Source organism: Bos indicus x Bos taurus, chromosome 14 (genome assembly GCF_003369695.1).
Source record: "Bos indicus x Bos taurus breed Angus x Brahman F1 hybrid chromosome 14, Bos_hybrid_MaternalHap_v2.0, whole genome shotgun sequence".
NCBI classification, from domain to species: Eukaryota; Metazoa; Chordata; class Mammalia; order Artiodactyla; family Bovidae; genus Bos; species Bos indicus x Bos taurus.
The window spans coordinates 66,481,308-66,503,678 of NC_040089.1; the positions used below are offsets into that span (position 1 = coordinate 66,481,308).

Consider the following 22,371-nt stretch of genomic DNA (forward strand, 5'->3'; position numbering starts at 1 on the left):
CCACTCCAGGCAGGTCCCAGGAGTGCGGCAGCCGTGTACTTAGACCGTCTGTGGGAGCGACGGAGGCAGCCCAGACCTTGTCCCAGCCTAGCCCCCCATGGACGCGCTCAGGAAGCCCACAGCTGCCAAAAGCAGCTCCATCTCGGCCACGGAAGCACCTGTTGTCCACTTGGATGTCGCGCAGCGCTGAGTTTACAAAGCAGGCAGTGTAGGTGTAGAGTCAGACACAACTGGGTGACTGAACAGCATCCTGCAGCTGAGTTTACAAAGCTCGCAGTGTGGGTGTCTGTCTGTGTCTGGCACAGCCACCTGGAGAGACCTGAGCTCTGCTTCCTACGTTGGGCAACCCTCTGGCACCTGATCCCAGAGCCTGCCGGGACGGCCCAGTGCAGGGAGGAAAGAGGCTGCTCCAGCGGGCCCTCACCCCCCACCTAACAACGGCACTTGGCCTCTCGGGCTGTCTCTGAGCAGCCAAGCCCCAGCCCTCTCCCCAGCTCTGTGCTCTAAACCCAAGTTTCAGCACCCGGCCCCAGCTGTGCCCGTAGACGTGCGTCTCGGGCTGGGGAGCGCAGGCAGGCGCCACAGACTGCGGCTCTTTCTTTCTCTGTCACACACCAGTTGTGACACTCGCCTCTGAAGCTCCCTTTCTGTCCTGGTGACTCTTGCAGCTCCCTCCGAGGGGCACAGGTTCCGTCCTGCTATATCTTTGCTTTTTCTTTGGTCCTACCCAGGGTTATGTGGAGGTCTTTTCCTTTCAGGTGTCTGAGGTCTTCTGCTAGTGTTTAGTAGGTCTTCTGTGAGAACTGTTGAGTATGTCAGTGTGTTTTTGATGAACCTGTGGGAAGAGATGATTTCCACATCCTTATACTCCACCATCTTGATTAGCGCCCTGAGTTACTACTATTAGATGAGGGATGGTCACACAAGTAGTGAAAGTGGAAAGCAAAACCTTTGTACCTGAGACATACAGAGAGCAAACAGAAATGGAGAACTATTTCTTTCTCTTTGGTAGCACTAGGTTTTCATTGCTGTGTGCGGGCTTTCTCCAGTTGCAATGAATGTTGGCTAGTCTTTCTTGCCCCATTGCAGTGGCTTCTCCTGCGGAACACAGGCTCTAGCGCACGGGCTTCAGTAGTTGGCGGTGCACAGGCTTTACTTGCTCCACGGAATGTGGGATCTTCCTGGTCCAGGGATCGAACCCGTGTCCCGTGCACTGGTAGGCTGCTTCTTACCCGCTGTACCACCGGGGAAGCCCGGGAACTATTTTAAATTTTAAACAATTCTCAAGTTAAATATCTTGGGTTACTATGTGAATTTGACGGACTAGTTGGAGGTTTTGTCTTCCACGAAGGCACCTTCCTTCCCAAGTTGGAGAAAGTTGAAAACGGTGCAGTGAAATGTACTAAACAGCTAAAGCGTACGTGGGGGTGGGCAGGGGGAGCGGCCGCGTGTGTTTGTGTGCATGCCGCCTAGAGCCACTAGGGGGAGCCAGGACTCAACGCAAAGTAGACTGGAGACAGTGGAAGCAACGGCTAAAGTAGGATTACGTCTCAAAAGGAAGTGCCAACCCAAATCCACACTTTGGATGAAAACCCGTTTTCAGGATCACATGGAGGACTCAAATATAAATATACACTGAAAGTTTAATACTTCGAATCACAACTTTTATACTTGGAAAGAATTAGATGGTTTCTAGATTGAGGTCTAAGAGATGGTCTTCCTATTCTGCTACATCACCCTTTGGGAAGATTTTTTTTTTTAATTTATTCATTATTATGGTGGTTTTCTGGCTGCTGGGGGTGGGCTTTCTGTAATTGCAGTGCTCGGGCTTCTCTGCAGCGGCTTCTCTCGTTGCAGAGCACGGGCTCTCGGCGCTTGGGCTTCAGTAGTTGCTGCATGTGGGCCCAGTCGTTGGCGGCTCTGTGGCTCTAGAGCACGGGAAAGCCAGTAGTTGTGGCACGTGGGCTTAGTTGTTCTGAGACATGTGGGATCTTCCCGGACCAGGGGTTGAACCTGTGTCCCCTGCATTGGCAGGCAGATTCTTCACCACTGGACCACCAGGGAAGTCCTCCCATTGGCTTTTTTTTTTTCATCTTTATTTATTTATTTTTAAATTTTATTTTATTTTTAAACTTTACAATATTGTATTACTTTTGCCAAATATCGAAATGAATCTGCCACAGGTATACATGTGTTCGCCATCCTGAACCCTCCTCCCTCCTCCCTCCCCATACCATCCCTCTGGGTCGTCCCAGTGCACCAGCCCCAAGCATCCAGTATCGTGCATCGAACCTGGACTGGCAACTCGTTTCATACATGATATTATACATGTTTCAATGCCATTCTCCCAAATCTTCCCACCCTCTCCCTCTCCAACAGAGTCCATAAGACTGAGTTTTACCATGTACATGTAGATTGAGTACATTCTTTTAAATGTTGCATAGTATTTCTGAGTTATGGACCGTACCACAGTTTATCTGTTCCCCCTCTGGTGATGATTAGGTTATTTGTAATTTGTTAATTTTACAAACTCTAGTAACATTCTCATACAGGCCTCCTTGTATGTATGTGTTAAAATCTTTTAGTTTGATACCTGTAAGTGCAGTTGCTAGAGTACAGGGTAGGGCTGCATTTTCAGTTTTACTAGGTAGGGACAGATTATTCTCCAGAGACTGCCCATTTGTGTTCTCACTAGCAGTGTGTGGGAGCCCCATGTTTCCTCAGCCTTACCAACACTGTCGTCAGACACAGTAACTTGCCAAGTTGATTGCTTTAACCTGCATTTTCCTGATTATCGGTGAGCTTCAACATTTTTTTTCATACGTATCTTAGCCATTTCTCATGTATGCATATTTTGCATTTAAGATTAAGAATTTTACACAGAATACTGTTCTCTGAAGTGAATTTTAATATTGTATAAAAAATCCAACTTCTTATACAAGTACATATGTTCTATGATTTTATGCATACATCCATATACATATATCAAGGTAAAGTCTGATAAAAAAAAAAAATAGCTTTCCCATGGCCAGTGTTCTACGGAAGTTAAGTCTGTAAAACTGCAGATTTTATGTTGTTGTCGAATGATATTGTACCACTAAGGCAGAACAAGACCAAAGCAAATGGTGTCCACAGTACGTTACAGAGTATCTTGCATAGCTTATTTGTTCTCACTTGATAAAACTCCTTTTAGGATTCTGACCGGTTTTTTTTTTTTCCCAGTGAATTCGTACAAGTTAGTGTGTGTGTTTTGCCTTTGTTCTGTAGCAAATCAGCTTTCTCAACTCTTGGTATGTTTTACTTTACAACCTTACAGAATCAATGACAGCCTGAGCTTTGAGGGCTCCGAACTGTTTTCACTGTAACCCTTGACACAATGACGTACAGATACGTAGAGCATTGTGAATCTTCATCTGTATCGCAGGCGATTTTCCAGGGCTTCCATTCTCTGTGTCATTTCTTCTAGTAAATCTCAAATTAAGGAAGAGGAATCTGAATGGCCTATTTATATTCAAATACAACTTGATTTATCTACAAAAGAATTTGTGTCCTGCAAAATACAGGGCTTTGGTTTTTTCCATTTCTGTAATTCTGACTTATAAGTTTATAGTAACCCATTAGTACATACTATTAAGACTATAGATCTGTGTTGGGTTAAATACTTTTTTTTTTACATTAAATCCAGATAGCTCAGTTCACATTTTTCTTTTTAAAAATTTCAATTCTACTCATTCTCCTGTTACTTATAAATTAATTTACCATAGCACACCTCTGGGAGCTGAACTGATAATGCTGGGAACGAGGAGAGGAGGAAAAAAAAAAAAAAAGGATTAGGTCTTGGAAAGTAAGATATGACATCAGAAGAGAAGAAGGTGGGGAATTTTCACCCATGAGGCAGGATGAGACCATAGGGTAGCAGCCTTGAGGACGTCTGACACATACAACTTCCTTAGTACCTTGTGAAGTAAACCCTCGGAGGCAGGCCGGGAGAAGGCAGAGCAGAGGCACATTAGGGCGTCCCTGGAGCGGTAAAGAATCCACCTGCCCATACAGGAGACAGGAGTTCGATCCCTGAGTTGGGAAGATGCCTTGGAGAAGGAAATGGCAAGCCACTCCAGTATTCTTGCCTGAGAAATCCCATGGACGGAGGAGCCTAGCAGGCTACAGTCCATGGGGTCTCAAGGAGTTGGACATGACTGAGCAACTAAACAATAAGAGCAGCATTAGAATAAACATTTGTCTTCCTTCTTGAAGCTGCTTAGTACCCTCCACCTGCCCCCTGCATGGCAGAATGAGAGCCTGGATTCATCATCAAGATTAACCATGGTCAGATTATTTTGCTTTCCTTTATGAAGCATATTTCCAGTTTTCAGGAAGAAAATGGCTATAAGCTGTTCTTTATAAACCCACTGGCACAGAAATAGTTCAGAATTAAACCATTTCCCTTTAGTTGATATATGTTGAGCTAGATATCGGGCAGTTTTAGTAAGCTTACTATAGTTTTAAGTTCAGAACGGTTGGCAGAGTGTTCAGTGCATAAAAGCACTGAATCTCATTTCTCCACCATCCCAAAGCATTCCTTTTATTTGTAATACTATTTTAATGAGTCACTGGATCCTGCTGTTCCCTAGGTAGAATGTTTCATCTTAGAGTGCTGATATAAAATCTCTCTGCTGCCAAATGAAAAAAATCCCAACCCCAGTCCTCTAGAAACTACGCACTGACCAAATGTGGCTGCAGGGTGGCTTGGGGCCAAAGGAGAGGTTTGGAATTTAGGTAGAATTTGAAACCTCTTCGTTCTACAGCATTCTTTACCTACACGTACTGTATCTCTGATGCACTTCAGATTTGTATCTCTATCTTTGCCTACATGTACTGTATCTTTGATGCACTTCAGATTTATCTTTCATTTCCTCCCAGCAGAGAGGGAATTAAGTAAACATGTTTTTTCTTTACTTTGCATACTGACTGGCTAACTGGCCTTACTGATCAGCCTCCTAGAACCAACCACAGATAGCTTGACCCGTGTCAGCAGTTTGGCTTGCCCTCGGTTCTCAAGCACCTGTCAGACTGCTTAAGAAATAGCTTTTCCTGGAGTTCACTATTCTTGACTTTATAGAAGTGACTTCATTTGAGATATACCCATATATAGAAATGTTTGAGGTTTTGATAGTATTCTTTGCATTCCATACAGAGGCATAACATTAGAAAAGGATATAGCGCTGCGTTAATTTTCTTACTTCTTCATTTGCAAGGTTCTGGAACATTATAAGGTTTTCACATTTGCATTGATCCTGTTTTTCTTCCAAAGGACTTCCTAAGAAAGCAGATGGAAAGTGTTCACCTCTATAACCCACCAGACTTTGCAGACACACTGTGATAGGACTGAATCAGCACATGGAGGAAACCATAATGAAAGCAATGTTCAACTTCTTCCACGTGGCAAGATCCAGTAGATATTAGCAAAGAGCTGTATATGTGTCCACTGCTGAAGTGGCTTTTATTGTGGACTGCGGGAAGGTTGCTGCAGTTTCTTCTCATTTATTTTTTTAGTTCTCCTTTTTCTTAAGTTCTTCTCTTCCCCACCCCACCTACCGCCTACTTGCTCCTTTCCTGTCCTCCCTTAAGCTGAGTTTGTTGGCAAGTTGAGAGGCTTGATAGCAAGCTACCTAATAGTAATATTTTACTTGGAATTACCTGAGGATTTTGTCGAATGGAAAACTTTTTGTGTAGACCGTGCAAGATTGTCTTCTTCAAACAGATATCTGTGTTGCACTGCAAAATTAGAACAGGAAAGTAGGTCTCGGATATTTATGGTGACTGGCTCAGATTCTGTAAAGAGAAAGAAAACTGAAGTCAAACCTGTTTAACATGGTTGTGGTTATAAAACAGCCATCAGCTGTCAGAGTAGGGTACTTGTTATTCCTAGAATGAGGTACATAGCTTTACTTTAGGACATACTATGGCAGAAAGACCATCAGCAGAGAGGCTCTTAGCAACTATGGCTAAAAAAGGGTAGAGTAAATGTTTCCTATGTGATGGAGGGGGAAAAGCCATAGTTAACGTAATTCAAATCTTTCTTACTTACACTTCATTTGTCTGAGGGGAAACCATGGTGGAAGCAGCCACTGAAGATTCTAAAAATATTGCTTTTAAAAAACATACCTGTTGGCTGGTGGACCCTCTTTGGCAGTTCCCCTGCTGGGGAGTCCTGTCTTCCATCAGAGTCTTCCAGAGCTGAGAGGTAAAAGACGACCAGAAGAGTGACAGTTGTCCACATGGGTGCATATGTTCTTAGGAAACTGGTCCCAGACCAACTGTTTACCTGCCTGCCACCACCCGGGATGTTCTGGTCTGATTCGGTAACACCACCCAAGACCTTCCAGAGGCATTCTCTCCTGTAAGAGAAGCCTGGACCCCTTAAATGCATCTTCGTACTTAAGAATGGCCCCCTAAATATTATGTCTAGAAAGTAGGGTGGGAAAAAAGTTTGTCCAGTTATTAAGTTGCATTGGCAGCAGCTCCACTTAAATAAAAGAGCTTGGAGGCTAAACATCAAGTTGCATTAGAAATCCAAGAGGCCTTCCCTCCCTGGCCCCCTTCATCCCAGTGCTCTTTGCTGGGGAGGAATAAGACACATCACTTTGACCGGGATTTTACTGGCCACTGAACCTGGGACAGGAATAAAAGGAAAAATGGGCAGAACTGCTTTTCCGGTTCCCCTGCCTACATGGAGTCAGACAAACCTGGGAGAACTGCTCTACGTAAGCACACCGGCACCACAGTGAACCGGAAAAGAGCACAGGGGGCTCCTATACATAAGAACATTAAGTTCCAAAGGGCAGCCTAATGTTCTGTAAACTGGAGCAGTCCATGCAAGAGGCAGTCTTTACATTTTTATCAGTGGGCTTGGAAGGACTACCATCCCTTCCCACTCTACTTACAGGTGTATCCCAAAATTGTGCATCAGCTTTCCTGATTTATATAACTGTCGGTTGTAGTTACATGATCATCTCCATAGGGTTTTTGTGAGGATTAAGTATGCCATGTGTTAAAACACTGACTACACTGCTCAGCACAGAGTAAATGCTCAAGCAATTTATTAGCATTATTATTAGCTATTAATAATAGCTAATAAGTATAGTATCTTGCAGAGAAGGCAATGGCACCCCACTCCAGTACTCTTGCCTGGAAAATCCCACGGACGGAGGAGCCTGGTAGGCTGCAGTCCATGGGGTCGCTAAGAGTCTGACACGACTGAGCGACTTCACTTTCACTTTTCACTTTCATGCATTGGAGAAGGAAATGGCAACCCACTCCAGTGTTCTCGCCTGGAGAATCCCAGGGACGGGGGAGCCTGATGGGCTGCCGTCTATGGGGTTGCACAGAGTCAGACACGACTGAAGCGACTTAGCAGCAGCAGCATAGTATCTTGAGAGTCCCTTGGACAGCAAGGAGTTCAAACCAGTCAACCCTAAAGGAAATAATCCTGAATATTCATTGGAAGGACTGATGCTGAAGCTCCAATACTTTGGCCACCTGCTGCAAAGAGCTAACTCATTGCAAAAGACCCCGATGCTGGGAAAGATGAAGGCGGGAGAAGGGGATGACAGATGGTGAAATGGTTGGATGGCATCACCAACTCAATGGACATGAGTGAGCAAACTCCAGGAGATGGTAAAGGACAAGGAAGCCTGGCATGCTGCCGTCCATGGGGTCACAAAGAGTCGGACACGACTGAGTGACTAATACTTTCATTTTCTATGTGAGCTATTATTGTCTTCTCTCTCCCCTATTCTACGTTTTGTGCTTACTGTTTCCAGACAGCACTGGGCCCTGCCCACAAGGGAGGCACTTTTTTGAGCACTTTGAAGGAACGGATTAAGAATTTCTCATTCAAGGGTTCATGCTGCTGTTTGCTAAGGTCTCTCCTAGACGTAACCTGCAGTACCTTCACAGATGCCTTTCTGCAGTTTATCACTGATCTCGCCCATTGTGCTGAAGTCTTCTGCATAGAAGAGATGCTTTTCTGTGGGCTCAGAGGCAATCTCTTGTAGCTCTTCCTCAATGGCTTTCCCTACCCCCACAGCATACATAGTTATACCTGAGGTACAAAGCAAATGAAGAACAGGGTAGTTACACAGACACAGAAAACAAATGTAGGGTTACCAAAGGGGAAGGGATAACGTAGAAGCTTGGGTATATAGCAGATATACACATTACTATATATCTTGTATAATGGGGAAAAATCTGAAGACACTGAACATAGTTCCTTGTGCTATACAGTAGGAGCTTATTGTCTACTTTATATATACATACGTGGCTCAGACGGTAAAGCATCTGCCCACAATGCGGGAGACCCGGGTTCGATCCCTGGGTTAGGAAAATCCCCTGGAGAAGGAAATGGCAACCCACTCCAGTACTCTTGCCTGGAAAATTCCATGGACAGAGGAGCCTGGTAGGCTACAGTCCCTGGGGCCGCAAAGAGTCAGACACGACTGAGCGACTTCACTTCACATATATAAAATATGTGTGTATTATCTGAATCACTTTGCTGTACACCTGAAACTAATACACGTTGTAAGCCAACTTTAAAAAAAAAAAAAAAAAAAAAGAACACAGTAGTGAGAGTTGTGTTCCCAGCATCTGGAAGTTGTGTGTTCTGCACTCAGAGCCAGCTGGATATTAATAACTGGTGGGATGTGAGGCATCCATGTCAGCCTCCCTTTCTTTTCCACCATTTTTATTTTGGCCTTGTGAGCAAAAGACAGTGACCCCAGAGAGGAAGGGGGGCCACTGAGGAGAGGTTGGGGAACCTGACCACCGACCTGCGCAGCTCCGGACAAGGTCATTCGCAAATATTCAACTTTCCCCTGAATTAGTCTTGTGGGTAAGGAAAAAAAGAACACTATCTCATGGCTTACTAAATAAGAATCTCTTCTGGGAGAATTCTTAAGAAACAGGTCAGTTTATGACCTTGTAACCTAGTTTCTACTTGTCAAAGGTACAGATAGTAACCTTAAGTGACCTGCAGCCAAATGAAACTATTCTGCCCACCCATCTTGGGAGGATAAAGCCTTGTAAGAAGGTGCTAAGCTGAAAAGGAGAATCTGCAGACCACTGGAAATTCCCTAAGTTAAAAAAAAAAAAAAAGAAGAACAAACACAAGTATCAACTTTAGATTTCAACAGGCATATGAGATTGTTCCAAAAGTTTTTTATAAAAACAATTAATCATTAGATTCCCTTCTCCAATATCCTCTTCATTTGAAAATTAAACATTAATAAGAACTTAAGTTCTGCTTGATTTTCAACACTTCTCAGCAGATATTATACTCTGGCTAATTCATTAAACTAGATTTTTTTAAAAATAGACATAAAAATGGCTCTTTAAGTCAAAGGGCAAGAATTGTGCCTCATTCTAAAGTCTCTGTAAGGTCAACAGCCAAGTTCAGCATAATTGTTTGAGAGCCCAGTGACTTTACATACAGTCTCCTAAAAAGGATAACTACTATTTTAAGATTGTGTTCATTATACATGAGTAACTAAGTTAATCAGAGGAAGTCACTTCAGATAAGTCTTGTTGATTCAAGAACCAAGCATATATGTTTCTCCCACCACCCGCCTTTGGAGGATTTGTGGAAATTTGAGTGGGGGAGAGAGTAAGGTAGGTTGGCTTCCATAAGATAGATAAGAGGACTAACCACTGTCTTTGGAGACAAGGTGTTGCCCCAGTACATTCTAAGAATACAGGCTAGAGGGGTTGGTGGGTTTGACAGGAGCTCAGCTAAGCTAGTCCAGAAGCAGGGAAACCAGGTGTGAGCAGCCAGTTTTACAATCTGCCCAGCTGATTCAGGCAGGATACTTTTGGGGGCTCAGAAAAAAAGAATAAAGAGTGAAATAAGCAATATCAGTGAAGTGGCCCCCTTCACTAAGACGGTGACTGAAGGGTGACGTGAACCAGCCCTTCTGTGAGGAGGAACGGAGCTCGCCAGCGGCACTTTAGCACTTTGATCCTTTGTTCCTTCACTCAGCAAGGATTAATCACACAAGTATTATGTTCCAGGCCTGACGGAGGCACTGAGTCCATCAAGTTGGTGCACACACTTTCCCCCTCATAGGAGCTGCTGAAGCAATGTGCTCTCGACAAGTTCTTAAAGAAAGCAGCGTTCAAACAAACTGCTTCACGACCCTCAGGTCTTCCCATCTTCCCAAGGAATCCAGACACTTTCCCTCAAGCTGTCTACCAACCGTCCTAGCTTTGGGGTTTCCTTTTGCCAAGAGCCATATTCCTCTGCCACATTTGACATCTATTGTCAAACCTCAAAAGCAACATAGTCAAACATCTAAAGCAACTTAAAGTCCCCCCTGCATTATACGTGGAGTCAGACAAACCTCAAAGAGGCTAAGCTTTACCGAGCAACAGAGTTTAAGAGTTTAAGAGTCATGATCTCGTCTGACATTTTGATTTTCTCAAAAGCTCACTTTTGCCTCCTGCAAACACAAGACCATTCACTGTCTTAAGGCTACTGCACTCCCAGTACGCTCACTGGTAGTGTTGCTTTAAAAAAAAGGTATATTACTCCAATAAAAATTTTAAAAATTAAAAAAATATATTGGTAAGAGCTCCTCCTACTAGGAATCTATTTTTATCAGTTCTTCAGGTGATTCTAAAACAACCAGACCAGTGTCTGGGAAGTATTGTTTATTTTTCTGGTTAAACAGCACATGTAGGATTGATTCTCTGCTCTGGAGGTCACAGCCTGGCTGGTAAATCATCACAGGAGATGATTACTCAGGTGTGACCTGTATGCAGACCCCCTTACAGTCCACAAGACTTTGGCATCCCTGTGGGGTCCCTTTAAGGCCACTAGGTGGCAGTTTAGTAAAGGTGTGTAACCGCGGTGACAGGAAGCCATTCTGTCCCCTCAAGGAATCTCACTCCCATGCTCCCCCACCCCAATGTGAACACCAAGCGAGTTTAAGAAACCTGAACCTGAGTGGGGTAAAACACACCCCCATCCCACGTTACCACTGGCCTGGGCTTTACTGGCCCACTCGGAGACGTCGTCCTGAGCCCGTCCGTCCGTGAAGACGATGGCCACTCTGGGCACCCGTGCGGAGAGAGGCCGGGCCCCTTCTACTTGGGTAAAACTTCTCTCAAACATATGTTTCAGGGCCAGCCCGGTCATAGAGCCCTTGCCCATGTATTTCATGTGGGCCACAGCTTTTTTCATGTCTTTGGCCGAGCTGAAGTTTCTCAGGGTAAACTCTGTGCGGACCAGCGTGGAATACTGGAGCAGCCCTACTCGAGCAGCTTTGGGAGAAATCGCCAAGGAATCTATAATTCCAGTGACAAACTGCTTCACAATCTCAAAATTATCTTCTCCAAGGCTCTTGGACCCATCAATCACAAAAACCAAGTCAACTGGGCCTTCAGTGCATCCTACAGGAATAAAAGGAAAGTTGTAATGGTTAAATGATTAAAAAAAATCATTATACACAAGAAGAGAAGAAAATTATACTTCCACTGGAGGCATAACTATTTTGGAGAGCTACCTTTATTCTTTAGATAGTAACACAGAATAGACAGAAAGTATCGGGGGAGTCACAAACAACCATAATGTTCACAATTGCCTTTACGTGTGGCTTGTCAAATTGTTAAAAATAGTATTTTCCACAAGCAAAAACACATGGCAGATATACAAATTGAAACCCACACTGTACCCCGGATCACCAGGAGTCAGGCCTCGGAGGGACTGTCTGTAGAGTACCCTGCAGGGCCTGATACCCCCAAAAGATTCCAAAAACTTTACTCCAGGAGAGTGACATCACTCCAGTGCTGGCGTCTCACACACAATAGACTTGGAGATTCTTCCAGGTCAGCTCAGTCATCTCGATCTTCTAGGGAGATTTCCTCATAGCCCAGCTTGTGTTCGTTACTCTCTGTGTAGCCTTCACACTACTAATCTGGTCAACAAAAACTGTTATTGAGCTGCTGCTTTGTGTAAGGCAGGCAGTGCGGCAGGACTGCAAGTGACCCAGGCAGAGTCCCACTCCGTGTTGTTCACAGTCCAGTGTGTTCTGGGCAGCGTTCCACACCGTACAGCAGCCGGCTAGCTGAGTGTCAGCTTCCTCCTCTAGTCCACCAGTTCCTGCTCAGCAGGAGCCATTTCTCATTGATTTCTGTACTTCCAATACCTGGCACACAATAGTTGTTCAATAAATGCTTGTTGAGAAAATACACGAAGGAGGAGGTATCCATTCGGTAGTACAACCACTAAGTACCCTCTTCACCGGTTTTTTTTTTTTTTTTTGGCCCTGTTGCACAGGCTGAGGGATCCTACCCACCCGCCCAGTGACCGAAGCCAGGCCCTTGGCAGTGACAGCAGGAGTCCCAACCACTGGACCGCCAGGGCCCCATCATTGACCTTTTGAAGTTTTAAAATGAATTATCACTGTGAATTCTTTACCTACATGGATGTTTTCCAGGCACCTCAGATGGCTGACAGTAAAAGCTTTATGCAAATATGTTAGCAAGCTGGGTATAGAGAGATTTTTTTGTTATTTAGGGCTGCATAAGAAAAATTTACAGATCCCAAATGGATGATCTCATTTCAAACAGTCTGCAGTATGCAATATAACATTCTCTTTTACATATCAAGGCAGCTGTCTAATACTTGAAAGTGAAGCACAGCAATATTAGGAAGTAAAGACACACACATGCAAAAATATTTCTATTCTTGGCTTGACTAACATGCTAAAATAATTGTGTATGTGTGTTGGAAGAGTTGGGTTCCTGTCTTTCCCCTTTTAAGCGCTTGTCCTCATTACTCAACCTATTGACCTCTTGTTAGTGAAAGAGGAAATGGCCAATTCAGAACTTCATTTACATTCATAGCCTGAATCTCAGGCAGCGTGCACCTGGCTCTCTAGCAGATTTCAGAAATAGTGGAATAATTTTTCAGCAGCGAATCTATTTTCTCTTTTCCCTCATATATTATTTTCTTAGAGAATAAAACGAACACCTGCAGCCTCCCTGCAGGGAGCGGAGCAGGCGACTTCAGCAGGAGACAAGAATCTTAGATGGAGCGGAACAGCACCAGGGCGGGAGGTGCCCTATTCTCACTTTAATGACAGCCCAGCTTGCTGGCTACCTATTTGCAGGAAGGTCACTCAGCTTTCCTTGGATGTTTTCTTTCGGTAGTTGAGTCAGTGAGACTGGAGCAGAGCTGTGATTTGCCTTCTGAGCTTAATTTTCACAGAGTTTCAGAAACTCGGGTTTGGACAAGACCTTTAAAGGTCACTGGTCCAGCCCCCCTGTTGCTCACATCTTTACTGCATCTCTATAGCCATTCACTCAGCCTGGGCCTGAACACCTCTTCTGATAGGGAAGTCACCGCCTTACCACGGAAGCCCCGTCTGCTCACAGCTCTGCGGTGAGGATGACAGTAGCTATCATTTGTCAGGCACTGAGACACGGTGCCAGCACTGGGCTAAACACCTGTAAACACACCATGCCATATATTTCTCATGACGATTCTGTAAGGTGTTATCCTGATATCATAGGAAGAAACTGAGACTCAAGAGCAGTTAAATAATTTCTCCAAGGTCACATGAATGTAGGAATAGTGGGTTCAAATTCATGAAAATCCCTAAGATCAAAGCTCATGATCTTAACTAATTAATCACACAGTTTCTCTGAGATAAGGTGTCTTTGTCCCTGTACCAAGCTGTGGCTTTTCTCCAATGTCCTTTCTTTCCCCAGGGTTTAGGGGATGCCCTATAAATAATGGATGAGGTGACTGTCACTTTGGTATTTGAAAGGTACCTCAAGTCTTTTTTTTCTACATAGATCCCCAGTTTCTTCCTTTATTTTTCACTTGACATCATACTGAACTTCCTCACCATGATACTTTCTAGATTTTGTCTCTATCCTTTATCTTTCATTTTTTTTCTAAAAAATATTACAAATGGAACAAAGTTCAAACACTACAAAGGTTATCTATATCTATTTCTCTCTATGTAAACCTCTATAACAATACCTATCTTCAGAGAGAGAGAGTTTGTTAGAGGGAGCCTTTTGCAAAATACATCAATGGTAGCACTATAAAAACCACTCGATACCATGCTTTTTTCATTTAAAATATCTTGAGGATATATTTAGAGCTGCTTCATTCCTTTTTTTAATATTTATTTATTTATTCTTGGCTGTACCGGGTCTTTGTTGCAGCTGGTTGGAGCTCTTCTTTGTTGCAGTGCTCGGGGCTTCTCATTTCAGTGGCTTCTCTTATTGCTGAGCACAGGCTCTAGGTGCTTGGGCTTCAGCAGTTGCAGCAAGTGGGCTCAGCAGCTGTGATGCAGGGCCTGGTTGCCCTGCAGCATGTAGAATCCTACTGGACCAGGGATCGAACCCGTAAACCCTGCATTGGCAGGTGGATCCTTACCCATCGGACCACCAGGGAAGTTTTGCTTCATTCCTTTTACCAGCTGTATAGTATTCTAATGTACAGATGCACCATGATTTATTTAATCAGCATTATATAAACAGGCACTTATTTCCCATTTTTGCTCTACAAATAACACTGTACAAAATATTCCCTCATATGTGGCTTTGTGAAGACATGCACTTCTCTGCGGCATAAACTCCTAGAACTGGAACTGCCCTCCTTTATTTTCTTGAGAGTTTGTTTTTATTTTTATTGGGCTCTGGGGGATGGTTGGGAAATAACTCTGCAAGTTATGCCCCACTAGGGAAATAACTCTGCAAGTTACGCCCCACTAGGGAAATGCCCATTCTGTTTTTCCTGGGATAGCTTTCAGAGCGTTTTCTTTCTCTTGGAGCTACCGCGCCTGCTGGCAGCAGCATCTTCAGGTTCACTGTGGGGTGGCTTCCCCTTGGAAAATAATTTTTCCTCTTTTTTCTCAGGGACCCTCTTGTTTCCTGACTCTTTCAGGTCACTAACTGGTTCCTCTTTGGGGAAAGATTTCTTCCACTTGGAAAGACTTCCACTGCTGTCTCTTCAAGATCACTACTAACCAGCTCCTTCTTGGAAAAAGGTTTCCTTTTCTTGGGTTTGGAGAAGAAGACAGATGGGTTTTCCATTCCATCTTCCTGAGGCGCCTTCTGGGGCTTTTGCTTCTCTTTGGGTCTTTCACTTGTCTCCTCACACTCCTCACACTGCTTTTTTCTGGTGATGCCAGGGCAATGGCAGCCAGTCTTTTCTGTCTTCAAGCGTTTCTTCTCCTGTTTCTCCCGCTTTCTAGGAATCTCATCAGCTGCTTCCTCTGCCTGAACCACTGTCTCCTCCACGACATCCAGATTCTTTTGTGGAATCTCTCCAGTCTCAGAGAAGGACAGCCACTCCCCAACTTGCTTTCAAAGCTCCTCCCCAAATACACTGGGAGTTGGGGTTACCTCAGAGAAGCAACCAGTTCCTGAGGCAGTCCCGCATTTGTTTGCTGGGAGCTTCAGCCTTTGTTCTTGGCAGCTGCTCGGCATACTTTGGGGTGTTAGCCCCTGTCTTCAGAGCTCTGGAAACATGGTCCATTTGCTGGGCCAGGGAATCACTCAGACACCAGGACCAGTGTCCTGGTTTAAAAAAATTTTTTTAATATTTTTTATTAAAAAAAAAAAACAACATTTATTTTTAAAATATTTTTAAAAATTAAAATATTTGCCAAACTGCCCTCCTAAAAGTTGTACCAATTCAGACACCTAGTGATAAATTTACAATTCCCTATTACAACATACCTTTGCTAACGTAAGGAATCATCGAACTTACTGAACTCTGATAACTAAAAGGTAAAAAATGTAGCTTTAATCTCTTATTACACATTTCCCTTTTTCTTTTATGTTTCATGTCATGTTTAGAAAGTTCTCTACCCTGAGATTATAAAATACCTCTCTCAAGGCTTTTTCTGCCACTTTAGAGATACTATTTTTTAAGTTTAAGAACACAAGTCTTACCTCCCTCATTCCCGATATTCTTATTCAGCTAGGATCACTCTGGCCTCTCAGCTGACAGTGAACTTACTGTCAACTGAAACCAAAAGTGTTTTCACAGGTGCAGTTAAGCTCTCTTCCCCATTCTGTATCTACGCATACACATTTATATCTATGGTAGAAGCAGAGGTGAGGGATTTTACTTCCTGCAAATACTCCAAAAAAACAATTGCTCCCAAACCAAATTAAAGCAAAAACAAACCCCAGTTCAGATCACTTACTTTTGCACCGTCTTCCATCCTCAGCTAGAATAAATCCCTTTGAGCATTTGCAGATGTAGGAATTGCCACGGTTAACACAAATGTGTTCACAGCCATGGTGGGTCGATTTGCAGACATCCTTCCCTGAGGGTTATATAGGAAGTGAAGCAACCCCATCAGTGTAGAAACGAGCTGGATTGAACAGTCATGTCAGGACAGATCATGGAAATAAACCATTAAATCTTCATTCAAACCTCCTCTATAACATCCCCCTTTCAGTCTCAGGAGAGGGCATGGTAAAGGAAATCTCCTCTTAGAAAGCTCTAGTTTCCATGAAACTGAATGGTAAGCTGGGTGATCAGGTGTCCTGGATTTAATAATTTTTAGAATTGTTCAATGTACTTTGAGGTTTGATTTTCCCACCCTTCTGATTTTTCCCCATAGACATCCCAGTTTCAATTGTCTAATGTACAGTTCTCATGTGTGAGGCACTTCAGACTCTTCACAGTAGCGACAGCTCTTTAATCTTCACAGCATCCTGTGGAGAGAGGAGGGCAGGGATAGTCATGCCCAATGGATACATGAAGAAGCAAAGTTTGATACAAGGTCATACAGCCACTGGGCGACATGTCTGAGTCAGGAAGTGTCCTGAGTGGTCCTCCTCCACAGCATGAAAGCCTTCTGTTCTCTGCTTCCTTCCTGTCATTAGCTCCCTAAGAAGCTTCCTGCAAAACTGCAATCAGTGACTACAGATCCCTCTGGAAGGATTTGATTTAGCAATCAAATTTCAGAGGAAGAAGTTGAGCCTTGTGTACCAGTTGTACAAGCTCAACCTATTGAGCAAAAAGTGTGTTGAGTGTAGAAATGATGCACACGTGCATTCCATGCTTACAAAAGCAGAAGCATGAACGAACGGCTCAGGCAGACATAATGGCAGAACTGTAGCCATGGTCTCCGCAGAAGGATAGCGCCGCGTGAAGGCAGAACACAGCCTTGCGTAGGGCGCCCCGCAGAGTCAGCCCATGGACCCACAGGCATCCCAGGAATCAGTCTTGCAAACAGAACTTCCTGCTAAAGGCAGAAAAGCCCCTCCTCCTGGAGGAATAATGAGGAGTGAGTTCTCCTTTACCCCTCGGTGTTGACCTGTGGAAGCCCCAAGTTATCTCAGCAATCTGTGATGTTCAGTTCAGTTCAGTCTCGTGTCCGACTCTGTGACCCCATGAACTGCAGTACGCCAGGCCTCCCTGTCCATCACCAACTCCCGGAGTCCACCCAAACCCATGTCCATCGAGTCAGTGATGCCATCCAACCATCTCATCCTCTGTCATCCCCTTCTCCTCCTGCCCTCAATCTTTCCCAGCATCAGGCTCTTTTCAAATGAGTCACCTCTTCGCATCAGGTGGCCAAAGTATTGGAGTTTCAGCTTCAACATCAGTCCTTCCTATGGACACCCAGGACTGATCTTTAGGATGGACTAGTTGGATCTCCTTGCAGTCCAAGGGACTCTCAAGAATCTTGTCCAACACCACAGTTCAAAAGCATCAATTCCCCCAAATCAACCTCCACCGCAGATGAGTTTTTTTTCTTTTTTTAAACTAAAGAAGGGCCATCCTGCCCACTGGAACAGAGTATCACAAAAACAAGTAGACCACGTTAAGACCCCCCGAAAATAGGGGTTAACACCTCAAAATCTCACAGGGGGTGGAAATCCTGACCCCATGCTCATTTCCTGCCCACTTCACTGAGCTCACGTGTCCCCATCTCTCCTTCTCAGGGCTGTGATGGTTCATTTTATGAGTCACTTTGGCTAGGTTATGGCACCTGGTTGTTGCATAAAACACTGGTTTAAATGTTGCTATGAAGGTACTTCTTTAGATAAGATAATATTTAAATCATGACCCTTTGAGTAAAGCAGAATATCCTCCATAGTATGGGTGGGCCCTATTTTGAAGACCTTTAGAGAAAAAAAGACTGAATTTCCCCCAAAGAAGAGGGAATTCTGCTTCCAGACTGCCTTCAGATTGGAGCTGCAATATCAGCTCTTCCCTGGGTCACCAACAGATTCCTTATCTATCTACCTATTGATCTATCATCTATCCACAAACACACATACACACACACATATGTGCACACACACACACACACACACACACACATTTTATTGGTTCTCTGGAGAACCCTGAGCAATATACCTTATAAGAAAGCTCTCATAATCTGTTCTGAGTGACCCACAGAAGTAAATGTTAATGGATAATCCAGACCCCCCCAAAAAACCCCTTCATCCCTTCTCTCACCTTCTGCCCTTACTTACAAGGTTTTCCAAGAAGAAAAAGCGCTACAACTATGCTTTGACCCTCACCGCGATTGCTGACCCAGATTCTGATCCTTTCCAATGGCTAGCCAGGCACTCTGCTAGGCTCTGCGCATCCATACAACTCCTGTGGAAAGGGGCTACAACTGGGAGAAAATGAAAGCAACAAAGAGCCTGACGACTCAGGACCCTGGGTGAGAAGTTCCTGAAGCACTGAGGGTCCAGTGTACTGATCACAAGCACAACAGTTGCCGAGTATCCAAGGCAGGGACTTAGAATAGTGACACTGACTGTAACGGAAAACTTCCAACGTTAAAAGAAACTCTCTAACTGTCCTGAGTCGAAGCGACTTACTTCTGCAGCGTTTCCCGTCCTCGGCCAGCCGGAATCCCTCCATGCACTTGCAGACGTACGACTCCCTAGTGCTCACACAAGCGTGCTCACAGCCGTGGTCCACTGCTTGGCAGACATCTTTCCCTGAGGACAGCAAAGTTAAAAATTTCACCACCGTCAGTTTTCCCTGGGCTTCACCTGGGAGGATCCATCCTTCTCAGCCCCTGGACTCCAGGGCCATCTGAGCTCAGCAGCTCTACTTCAGGTTCACTCTCTGAGCTTCCTCCCTGTCACAGCCACCGCCATCCACCAGCACCTACTTCAGTGTCTTGTAAAAACGCAGTCCATCACGGGCCTTCTGCAGGAATTGGTATGATTACTTAGGACATTAAACCTCAATTTGGACTAGTGATGCTGAAATCTAGTTTTGAGTTTTTCCCTGACAACGTGACTTTGGAGAATCACTTAACCTCTTGCAGGCTTCCCTTTCCTTTATGAAAAATGAGAGTAATACTTCCAGGTACCCATCTTTTCTTCAAATGCATCAATATGAGATTCTCTTAGTAAAGAGAGCTTTGAGAAGCTTGAGATGATGACTGACAAGGGCAGGAATCATTTGCTCAGGGTTACCCACTCCCCTTTGCCTTGACAGAGACGTGTCTTGGCCCTATGGAAGAGACCTTGCTTTCTGAGATGTAAGAATGGCCTCATCAAAAGAGTGTCTCTAAGAGGGATTTGTGTCACCAGAAACAATAGCAACAATATTGTTAAAGAAGCAGAGGATCAGGGAAGTTAAGCTGCTTGCCTAGCTAATAAATGGCAGCGCTAGAAGCTGAGAGAATCCGAATTTCAGACTGGACATCCTTCTAGTAGAGCACACTGCTTCTTGTCACCGGGCGTATCACCTTCAGTTGTGGCTCTGGCTTTGACTTTTGTCACTTGTTCATTGGTTTGTTTTCTTTTTAATAGTCTTTCTTTTTTTTTTAGGACAGGTCTAGATCTACGGAAAATTGAGAAGACAGTACACAGATCCCCTGTAAACCGCATACCCACATTCCCCTAGTATCAACATCTTACAGTAGTGTGATACGCTTGTTAGGATGAATGGACCGATACTGATACAGTAATATCAAAGCCCATAGTTGATTTACATTTCCTTAGTTTTCAACCTGAAGTCAGTTTTTTTCCTGATCTATGAGCCCACATTACATTTACTGGTCTTGTGGCAGTGGTTTTTGAGAGTAACCGATTTACACAGAGATCAGGCTGGTGGATTTCAGGCAGAGATCAGAAATAATAATGGGAACCCACTCCAATGAGAACTTACTTCTGCAGGTCTTCCCATCTCCACGGAGTATATACCCTTCAAAGCATCGGCACACGAAAGAGTCTCCACTGCTTATACACAAATGTTCACAACCATGCTTGCCCAGAGCACAAGCGTCCAGTTCTGAGAATCCAAGTGGAAACAGACACAAAAGAAGGAAATGATTCATACATTAGTCACGTATTTAATCTTTTAAGGTATTTTAGACACCTTAAATGAAAACAGTACTTTATCCTACAGGGTACATTTCAAAATAGAAAGCATGTCTATGAGCAAAATGTCTTAATATATAAAAAGCACATAAAATAAAACAATACTATCATCTCTGTAGGAAAAATGAACAAAAGACACGGAAAGACAAATTACAAAAGGAGAGATAGAAATGGCCTATAAATATTAGAAAATAAGTTCCACATCATTGATCATCATGTAACCATAATGTCAGATTATCAGATAACCATGATTATCTGCACATCTGCTTATGTATGCATGTATGTGTCCTACTTTGGTCATCCCTCCATCCATTCATTCATTCATTCATTTGTTCCCTGATCTGTGGAATATTTCGTGAGTCCCCTCTCTCTGAGTCAGGCACTCTTCCAGTCTCTGGGGACGTAACAATGAGTAAAACCAAGTTTCTGCTTTTGTGAAGCTTACATGTGGTGGCAGGGGCGGAAGGAAAGAGGGGCAAGACAGACAGACAAATGTGTATGTCAGGAGAAGGTGCTACAGAGAAAAGCAGGATGAGGGTGATGGAGAGGGTCTGCTGATTTGGAGTGTGCAGAGGGCTTATTATTTTCCATGCCATGTCAGAGAAGGTGACACTAAGCAGAGCCCTGGAGAAAGAGACGAGTGAATGCGTGGTGTTTGAAAAGGATGACACCCAAGGAAGTACAGCATCTGCAAACAGGGGCAGGAGCGGGTCGGGAGGTTTCAGGAAAGGTAAGGAGATCAGGGGACCGGGCAGGCGATGAGCCAGGACAGACCTCGTGGGAGTCACACGCAGTGGCTGCATCTAAGTCAGAAGGGTCACTGGAGGGTTCTGAGCAGTGGGGTGACACGAACTGACTTTTTTCTTAAAGGACCACTGTGCACAGAACGGGCCACGGGTAAGGCTGGAGCAGGGAGAGTGGGAAGAGAGCCACTGCCTGACCTCTCAGACAGGCGGGTGAGAGGGTCAGACTGAGGCTGGACTTTGAAGGCAGAGCCTGCAAGCTTTGCTGATGGGTTAATATAAAGAGTCCATCTTCACATGGATATGACAGAAGAGTCATGGGTGACCTGAGGTCCTAGGGCTGAGCGACTGAAGAATGGCATTGCCATAGACGGGGCTGGGCAGCTTCTGTGACAGCAGGCTGTAAAAACCAGGCTGATATGCTAAAGCCTGATACTGAGGACAGATGGGAAGAGACTTTTTCTAAGAACCAAACAGAATTCTGAGAGTCAATGCTATCATTTCAGATGGAGGGGAATTTCTATAGTGGCTTTGAAGTGAGATTTTAAAATGAATGCGCATAATCACTTTTATAGCCAGGCACAGACCATACGCTTTTTTAAGGCATTTTTGCAGTATTTTTCTTGGAGGGGAGTCTTGAGAACAACCCTATGGATTAATTAAAGCAGCTGTTGTTATTCTCACTTACCAGCCAGGGAAACTATGCTTTGGGAAGATTGATGGCTTGCCAACATCAGTTGCTAATAAGTGACAGCACCAGATTAAAAATGTAATCTTCTGATAATAAATCCCATGTTTTCCCCAGCTACACTGCGTTGCTATACTCTAAAGTAAGCTTCCAAACATGAAGGGAATTTTGTCTTCGTTTGGGCAGAAGGGCCGCCAAAATCTGAACAGTGGGAAAGCGTTGTATCAACTGAAATTATAACTGCAGACGAGAGTCAAAGCAGAGCTGGCCCTTGCTCTTTGCTCAGAACATGACTTACTTCTCCAGGCACAATCTAGACTCATTATTGATGCAGAACATTTCTCGATGGCTTGGGGTAATCCCTCACGTAGTGTTGAGTGGAAATACAATTGAGTGATCCATAATACAGACAGCCGACTGGCTGTGGAGGTGAGCGGTTTTTTTTCCTCACCATGAATTTATATTAAGAATACTCCATTTTCCAATGTAATAAAATAGCTATAACTCTTTCAGGTCAGCCTTGTCAAGCCATAATGCAGACAGGCTCCCTGA

The 22,371-nt window shown here is 44.2% G+C and overlaps 1 protein-coding gene across 2 annotated transcripts in view; it reads right to left on the minus strand.

Annotated features, from left to right (window-relative positions):
* Positions 1-2,885: 2,885 nt before the first annotated feature.
* Positions 2,886-22,371, minus strand: part of MATN2 (matrilin 2) — a 173,129-nt gene continuing 153,643 nt past the window's right edge. Inside the window, exons 11-19 of one of the 2 annotated variants that reach the window (XM_027561473.1) lie at positions 20,177-20,299; positions 18,871-18,993; positions 16,227-16,349; positions 11,032-11,445; positions 7,952-8,104; positions 6,166-6,237; positions 5,698-5,775; positions 5,219-5,317; positions 2,886-3,465 (exon numbers count right to left, since the gene is read on the minus strand). In XM_027561473.1, the coding sequence (XP_027417274.1) occupies positions 3,410-3,465; positions 5,219-5,317; positions 5,698-5,775; positions 6,166-6,237; positions 7,952-8,104; positions 11,032-11,445; positions 16,227-16,349; positions 18,871-18,993; positions 20,177-20,299 (1,241 nt within the window). In that variant the 3' untranslated portion in view covers positions 2,886-3,409. Of the gene's footprint in view, positions 3,466-5,218; positions 5,318-5,697; positions 5,833-6,165; positions 6,238-7,951; positions 8,105-11,031; positions 11,446-16,226; positions 16,350-18,870; positions 18,994-20,176; positions 20,300-22,371 lie in introns of both variants that reach the window. The other variant, XM_027561472.1, reaches the window with a different exon arrangement.